General features: G+C 39.9%; 1 protein-coding gene across 1 annotated transcript in view; it reads right to left on the bottom strand.

Moving 5' to 3' along the window:
• Positions 1–6635: 6635 nt before the first annotated feature.
• Positions 6636–8837, bottom strand: part of LOC125453581 (gamma-aminobutyric acid receptor subunit gamma-3) — a 577393-nt gene continuing 575191 nt past the window's right edge. The window contains exon 10 of the mRNA XM_059646785.1: positions 6636–8257. Coding sequence (XP_059502768.1) covers positions 7979–8257 — 279 coding nt within the window. The 3' untranslated portion in view covers positions 6636–7978. The remainder of the gene's footprint in view (positions 8258–8837) is intronic.

The raw sequence follows: 8837 nt of genomic DNA, 5'->3' as shown, positions 1-8837 counted from the left end.
TTTAAATCACTAATATTCAGTAGATCACCTTGTTGTTTCATTTTGCTCTACTGAAGTTACAGTATTAATAATGAACTGTCAATTTTTAAGTACAAATTTTTGGTTTGGTATCAATTGTTTGCTTATCTGTTTAGGGAACCATTTGGGGAAATTTTTAGGGTCATTGAATGTTTTAGAACATAGAACATAAAACAGTACTACACAGTACAGGCCCTTCGGCCCACGATGTTGTGCCAAACTTTTACTCTAATCCTAAAGTGTATCTAACCTCCACCCCTACCTTATACTATCAAACATATGCCTGTCTAATAGCCGCTTAAATGCCCCTAAGGAGGCTGACTCTACTACCCTCTCCGGCAATGCATTCCACGTCCCTACCACTCTCTGAGCAAAGAACCTATCTCTGACGTCTCCCCGATATCTACCTCCACTCACCTTAAAACTATGTCCCTCATAATGGCTACCTCTACCCTAGGAAAAAGTCGCTGGCTATCCACTCTATCTACACCTCTGATCATTTTGTACAGCTCTATCAAGTCACCTCTCATCCTTCGTCATTCTAAAGAGAAAAGCCCTAGCTTGCTCAATCTTTCCTTGTAAGACCTGCCCCCATTCCAGGCAACATCCTGGTAAACCTCCTCTGCACTTTTTCCAACACCTCCACATCTTTCCTGTAATGAGGCGACCAGAACTGGACACAATACTCCAGAAGTGGCCAAACCAGGCATTTGTATAGCTGGAGCATAACTTCACAGCTCTTGAACTCAATCCCTCTATTAATGAAAGCTAACACACCATACACCTTCTCATCAACTCTATCCACATGGGTGGGAGCTTTCAGGGAACTGTGGACATGAACCCCAAGTTCCCTCTGTTCCTCCACACTGCCAAGAATCTTTCTGTTAACATTGTATTCTGCTTTCAAGTTTGTCCTTCCAAAATGAATCACCTCACACTTTTCAGGGTTAAACCCCATCTGCCACTTCTCAGCCCAGCTCTGCATCCTATAAATGTCATTTTGTAACCTAGAACAGCCCTCCGCACTATCCACAAACCAGCCCACCTTTGTATTGTCTGCGAACTTGCTAATCCACCTTTCCACTCTTTCATCCAAATCATTTACAAAAATCACAAATAGAAGCAGGCCCTGGACAGTTCCTTGCGGTAAAACACTCGTAACTGAGCACCACGTTGAATATTTTCCATCCACTACCACCCTTTGTCTTCTAAGGGTCAGCCAATTCTGAATCCAAGCTGCTACATTTTCCCCAATCCCATGCCTGCTTAATTTTGCAATGTTGCGAATACAGGAATAGAGAGGCCAATTTGATTTGGAACAAAAACAAAGAAGTGAGGAAAGGTCACCAGACCTGAAATGTTAACTCTGTTTTCTCCTTCACAGATGTTGCCAGACCTGCTGAGCTTTTCCAGCAACTTTGTTTTTGTTCCTGATTTACAGCATCTGCAGTTATTTTGATTCCAATTTGATTTGGCTTGCTGTCCCTGTGCTGCAGCATAAAGGAAAAAGACAGCCACTCTGTGGAATACTCTAAATTCATTCATGATGATTTGCCCTGTGCAGCACTGTTATGATGAGACGAATAATTGCCCCTCTCCCTGCACAGTGCAGTAGTGGTATAAAACAGCAACCAAAAAAACCCAATTTTATGGCGAGATATGTTCGCACACGCATTCATTTAGTCAGAAACTGAAAATTAAAACAAAAACAATGTCTGTACATTCAACTGGACAAATCAGTGGGAAACTAATGTAATTTGGTGCAATGTTTGTTTTATATCTCGCATGATTTACAACAGGCAGAATACAAAATCCAATCCTGTAAGCTTTCCACAGGCAAGTTAGTTTAAAATTATGTTTGGTGTTTTTAGTCAATCAACAATTATAATGACTGATCATTGCCTTGAGATATTTAACGACATGTCAAGAACCATATAATTGTAAGTCATTCGTCTGGTGGGATATCAATTCTTTCATATTGCCAAAACATGGAGGAGGAGAAAAGTGAAGCAAAAGTCATGATGGGATTTGATGGAAATACAGGATATATAGATAAATGAATGATTGCGGCCAGGGATTTAAACAGCTAGCAAGTGGGTCATACTTAAAAATGTTAATGATGTTATAGGCTATTTCATAGAGCAATGAGTGATTGGACAATGATCAAACAGGAGGATATAGCCATAATAGGGTTACCAGGAGAAGCAATGTGGGATGAAATTGCTAATTAACTGAACAGATCCATAGTTGACAGCTACCACAGACTGCCAGTGCAAGATGAAAAGATATGGGTAGAAATGAATGCAGCTGAAGTAATTGAATACCCATGCAACCTGGCCATATAAAATTTCTCTCTCCAATGTTTTAACAGAAACATTAGCCTATTTAGTTAATTGCCTTTGTTAAAGTACCAGTGAGGTTTGGCATGGGTGTGTTAAACATTCCTGCTGTAATTGTTACTAGCAGTGCTTTCTTCCCATTGACAGCTGCTTTCAGAAGAAACAGTAGTTACAGAAAATCACATTGTGATAATAATTGGGTTTCAATATTCTATAGATAAATTGAGCAGATCAGGGATAAGCAAATAGTCCCAGATATCTAAGACAGGCAGTATATAAAATGTTAGGTTCAGCTCTTCAGAATTGAAATTAACCTGGAAATAAGTGAATATTTAATTGAACTTAATGCCATAATTGACACTGAAGTTCGTCTACTCGAGAAAGACAAATCATTCAAACAGCTTTGGAATTCTAGTATGTATTAACTGTGAAATATCAACAGGAAAAAATGTTGCTTTTCAATACAATTTTAAGGGACCAAGGGACATACAGTCAGAACAATTTAAGACAGATGAGGAGATGTACAGGCTGGGTTATTGAACACATCTATGGCTGGCATGGACAGATATTTGAAGGGAGTCTTGTTATGGGAAACAGTCAGACAAGCGTTTGGTACGTTTGCCTTTGTTGGTCAGTGCATTGAGTGTGGGAATTGGGCAAGGGGGGGGCGTTCATGTTGTGTGGCTGTGCAAGACATTGTTTGGGCCGCTTTTGCAGTGCTGCATTTGGTTCTGGTTTCCCTGATGTGGGAGGGATGTTGTAGAGCTTGAGGGCGTTCAGATGAGATTTGCAGGGATGTTGTCACAGTTTGAGAATGTGAGCTATAGGCAAAGGAGCATGGACTGTGGCTTTTTTCCCTGGCATGTCGGAGGAAGGCAGGGTGACTTTGTGAAGGTTGGTGGATTCGTTAGGGGGGTTGGATGGGGTGGGTGGCTGAGGTTTTCTTCCTGGAGTGGGGAGTGGTCCGGGACTGGGAGGTATAGGTTTGGGGTGAGAGGGGAGGGTTATGGAAAGGACTCACAGGCTACATTTTCGTGCAGAGGGTGGTGCGTGTGTGAGGTGGGCTTCCAGAGGGAGTGGTTGGGTCTGCAGCAATTGCAACATTTAGAGGGCATCTGGATGGGTGTGTGAATAGAAAGGGTTTGGAGAGATATGGACCAAATGTTGGCAAATGGGACTGGATTAATATGGAATATCTGGTCAGCACGGATGAGTTGGACTGAAGGGTCTGTTTCTGTGCTGTATATTTCTATGACTCTATGACTCTAAGTGCCAAGATCAGATCAACAATGTTGTAACTGCATGGTGGAGCATGCAGTTCCATTAAATACCCAGTACACCTTGTGGGCCAAATAGCCATTTCAGCTCATAGTTCTTTTATCCTTAGAACGTGGCAGAGATAGAATTAGTATGAAGTTAAATATACCAAGCCTCAGGAAACAATGGTCAATAAAAACATTGGATTTAACCTAAAGACTGAGAAGGTAGTTTTGAAAATACTTAACTGTTCAACAGTGTTGCTCATAGTAAGGTAGTTTTACGTGTTTTTTTTAGAAAGGATAAAAACTTTATTTTAAAAAGCACAATATTTATCTTTGCCGAACAACAAAGGAGTCAGGAAAATTCTCCACTTGTCATTAGGTGGTTTCCCATCGCTCCACCTTTGCAATCAAGGATCTGAAATTTATGTGCGATCAGGAAGGAAACCTGAAAGTCGATGCAGAATCTAGGTCCTACTTTTCAACAAAGTTTTGGAAAAATTTGGCAGCTGATTAACTTACTGCTTTTTCATCTGGCAGGGTGGGGAACATTCCAAGGCTAGGAACAATTTTGGAATCATAAATTTGTCAAAGCATGACAGGTGTAGCATGAGATTTAGGGAGATGGTTAGGGAGGTAGGGTTTTGAAGGTTATAGTGGTTAGTATCAAACTAGAAGGTGAGCCCATGTTTCAGGAGCATGTGGCATGAGGAACATGAGGATGAGCTTGATCAAACATGAAGTAAGTCATTTCAGAAGTGAACTTGTGAAGGTGTACTGGTTACTTGCCGCCCAAAAGGTCAGCCATCCTCAAAGCAGAAATGCCATCACATTTTCCTGGGATGCAGCTCAGGTTATTGAGAGGACTGAGGGTGGGGATTGAGGAAATTCTGGCCACGTTCTTTCAAAATATGTCTTAGATGTTGAGCTGGGTGTCAGAGGTCACTGACAAAGAAGGCTGAGGAGGCCAGGTCACTGAGTACATTTAAGACTGAGATAGATGGGTTCTTGATTATCCAGGGGATCAAGGGGAGAAAGCAGGAGAATGGGGTTGAGGAACTTATCAGCCATGATTGAGTGGCGGAACAGACTTGATGGGCCGAATGGCCTAATTTCTGCTCCTATGTCTTATGGTCTTATGGTCTGGAGGTGTGCAAACATTGCAGATCTGTTGAAGAAATGGGAAAATGGGACAAAGCAGGTCAGTCATTTTACTGCCTGTGGCAGGGCAACTTTTAAAGACTGTAATCCGGTGCAAAATGTTTGAGTAAGTGGAAATCAGCGCAGATTTGTTAAAGGCAAATTGTGCTTCACTATAACTAGTTGAGTTGTTTGGTAAAGCAGCAGAGATGATTGATGAGACCGCATGAGTTCACATACAAAATATTGTTTAATAAACTATAAGTAAAATTAAAGTCGATTGGGAGATTAGCAACACGATATGAAATTGGCAGAGACAGCAATTACTTTTCAGATTGGATGAGTTAGCAGCGGTATTCTCCAGGTTTTTAGGAGCATGCCTTAAGAACATTGCTCTTTTGTATGTATTTTTATGAAATGGATCATTAATTTCACGACCTGAAAATGTAAATGAATAGTGAAGAAGATTAAGTACTCTAACTTCCTGGACTGCCTGTTTCAAATACAGCACTGCAAAATGATTGACAATCTCTCTGCAGCTATCATTGCTGTTGTATGACAAGAAATTCTCTTGACTTAGTAAACACCCAGGAGAAAGATAATTGGATCTTTCTGGTCAGTTTGTTTTTCATAAGAACAGAACGAAGATAAGAATCAGGCACAGGAGAAACTGGCTTGGCAGGCCAATTCTGCTCTGCCGTTCAATAAAATCATCACTGATTTGATTGCCACCTTAAACCCACTTTTCTGCCTTTCACTACCTCCCCACACCCACATAAATCATGAATTTTCTGTGTTAACCTAAACTTGAATATATTCAATGATCTATACTTCACTGTATGAAAACTGAAAGGACTGCAGATGCTGTAAATTAGGAACAAAAACAAAGTTGCTGGAAAAGCTCAGCAGGTCTGGCAGCATCTGTGAAGGAAAAAACATTCTGAGGAAGGGTCACTGGACCCGAAACGTTAACGCGTTTTTTTCCTTCACAGATGCTGCCAGACCTGCTGAGCTTTTCCAGCAACTTTGTTTTTGATCTCGACTTCACTGCTTGTTGGAGGAGTGAATTCTATAGACTTAGCGAGAGAACAACCTCCCCATTTCAGTTTTTTTAATTGGAAACCCCTTATTTTTACAATTTTGATTCATTGTTCTAAATTCCACCACATCCTCTCAGCATCTACACTGCATCAAGCGCCTTCAGGACATTTTTCAATAAGATCTGCTCTCATTCATCTTAATTTTCAAGAGTTTAGACATAATCTACTCACATTGTCTCAGAAGACAACCCCTTCATCCTCGGAACCAGACTCGTGAACCTTCCAGTGCAAGTACAGTGGAAGTCTGTTATAACATGGCTCAGCAAACTGCAAATTTGTTTATATGGCAGGGATCTCATAGTTCCCAAAAGAGATAAATCCTTACTTAAATCATCATTTTGCTGGTTAAAAATAGGTGTTTTCTTTTGACTGGTCCAACTGTCAGGTGAACCAGCTACAAATAAGCTTTGCTTTTTGGACCTCAATATCCATATGACAATCAACTTCCACTGTAAAAGAAATTCAGCAGTAAATACCCTTTTGTTGCTACTGTCCACTAAATTCAGGCAGTCCTCTGAGATTAAATGGTTGAACAGGGCATCACATGTAAGAAACAACAAAGTCATTGAAGAAAGTGGTCATTTTTCATTCTTGTTTGCTTGCAAACTGCCATTCTGTTATTGACATCATATTCCCACCTAGTTTTACTTTTATTTAAGATAACGAAGTGTGTAGCTGAATGAACACAGCAGGCCAAGCAGCATCTTAGGAGCACAAAAGCTCCTGCGATGCTGCTTGGCCTGCTGTGTTCATCCAGCTCCATAATTTGTTATCACGGATTCTCCAGCATCTGCAGTTCCCACTATCTCTCACTTTTATTTAATATCATTGATTTTTAATCCACTTCAATGACTTTGTTTATCATGGAATCAACGTCAGGCCTACTGTGTGTATTTCTTCCAAGTGGTAATGGCTCATACAAAGTTGATGGCCAATATGTTGACCATATGAATGACAGTCATGTTCATAGCAGTGACTCTAAACAAGGAAGCTACACTTGATACTTTCTTTCCTGGTTTCAATTGACCTGTTTGAATCTATGGAATGGTCCATAGGTACCATTAATGCCACCTGTTTGACACACCAAAAGGCACAATTCCATTGTATGGGAAGAGTCCCTTTGCTCTCTAGGGTATTACAGCCATGGTAAGATGTTCCTTTGGGAAAGCTTGTAAATGGGCATTAACCAAAGTATCAAACTTAGACTCGGTGTTGTTTATTTAATTTGGTCAAACAAATGTTAACTCCAGTCCTCAAAGGGCTAAACAGAATAGTGATCACTTTTAAGGAAGAATGAATGGAGAATGCACCACCTAATGTTTCATCAATGTTTTCAGCTAGTTTATCTCAGTCACCTCTAACATCATGTTACCAAAGAAACCCCACATAAAAATATGACGTGCTGAATAATTTTCCAAACAGTCTAACACTTTGTTCACCCAACACTGTTTTGAAATTTCAATTAATGAAAAGACATAGCATACACGAACACTCTTAGTTATTTTTTCAAAGAAAACTCTTCTTTCATTCCAAAAAAACCCTACCTATACCTCTGGATTCAGTCCATCTTGTCAAATACAAATGTGTTCACATGAGTCGCTTTTAATTTGGAAGGATTAAAAAAAAACTTGGGTTTCTATGGCCAGAAATGCCTTAATTGATTCTAATTAGCTCTGTAAGAGTAATATGCTTCAGTCTAGTTTGCTCTTAGCTAACTCTTCACTTTTCTTCATGCAACTATTTAATAATCTAGGCATTTCTGACTATCCGACAAACCTGTGAATAGTTACTCTAAAATTGCTGCTGTTTGCAAAACCAAGAATACAAGTTTGTGGAGTCAAATAAATTGGTCCATTCTCTTCAAGTTTTTCAAAAATATTTCAACTGATGACCTCGGAGAGAAGCCTCGCCAGCTTATGTACACTTTCCACACCTTCTTCCTTCCATCATTTTGTTTTGAATTTGTAGTTCTTTTAAATATATTAAAGAAATGGAAACTAAAGAACCAAAGCTGTTACTTCATCCCGGGTAGTTTCACTTTTCTGACAACATCCAGAGATACATATCAAAGTTACAGGACAAGTGTCGACGAAGAGAAGTCTTCACTGCTACAGGCAGAAGCTTAAAGGTAAAGGTATCCAACCCAGTAGACAAGATTAAATAGCAAAAATGTTGTAGGAAAAAACACACGTGAATATGTGTCTAATTTCAAAATGTCTACGTGAATCCGTCCTTTGCGCCATGAGCCTGATTTACATTCTTTGTAACAGCAGAAGAAGCTCTGGCAGTCTTTACCATCCAGGCATTCATATACGCAGGCTTCCTCAAAGTCCTGCCAGTACATAGAATTGTTTATGGTAATAACTGAAGAAGCCGGCCCCAGGTTCAGCACTGAGTAATTCTAGAATGAACAGAGAAATGAGATTTTAAATACTGGCAACAGGACTTGAGTTGCAAAGTTTCTTACAAAATCTAATTATGATTCGCTTTATACGTGTCTCGCCTAGCAAACCTGAGCAACCTGTAGGTCGATATATTCCATGAAAGACATCAGTTGTAATGCTGACCATGTTCTCGTGTGCTTTCAATTACGATGTTGCAAACTGCTTTATACTGCTGCCTTATGTCACAGCTGAATCATCAATAGATGTAAACAAAATGTGATTGCAAGGCTCTGAAGAAACACTAAGTTCCCAATGTGACTAAGATCACTCTTTTGCTTATAAGAGATTTTGGTTAGTCATAATTAAGTCAAACATTTTCCAAGAGGCTGAAGACATTGTCCTTAAATAATATTTTCCACAATAAAAGCAAAATGTTCTCTTTCCTCTTCCAATACAGTTGATTAATTTAGATTCAAAACAAGCGTCCCTTCCTATCCATCCTCAGAGTAGATAGCTGTGCTGATGTGGAGTACAGGTTGCAGAATGGAAACTGGAATTCTGTAGCCTATCAGTGGCTCACGTGTTGCTCAAGGAGGA

Source organism: Stegostoma tigrinum, chromosome 6 (assembly GCF_030684315.1).
Source record: "Stegostoma tigrinum isolate sSteTig4 chromosome 6, sSteTig4.hap1, whole genome shotgun sequence".
NCBI lineage: Eukaryota > Metazoa > Chordata > Chondrichthyes > Orectolobiformes > Stegostomatidae > Stegostoma > Stegostoma tigrinum.
This window is presented reverse-complemented; position numbering and strand designations above follow the sequence as displayed.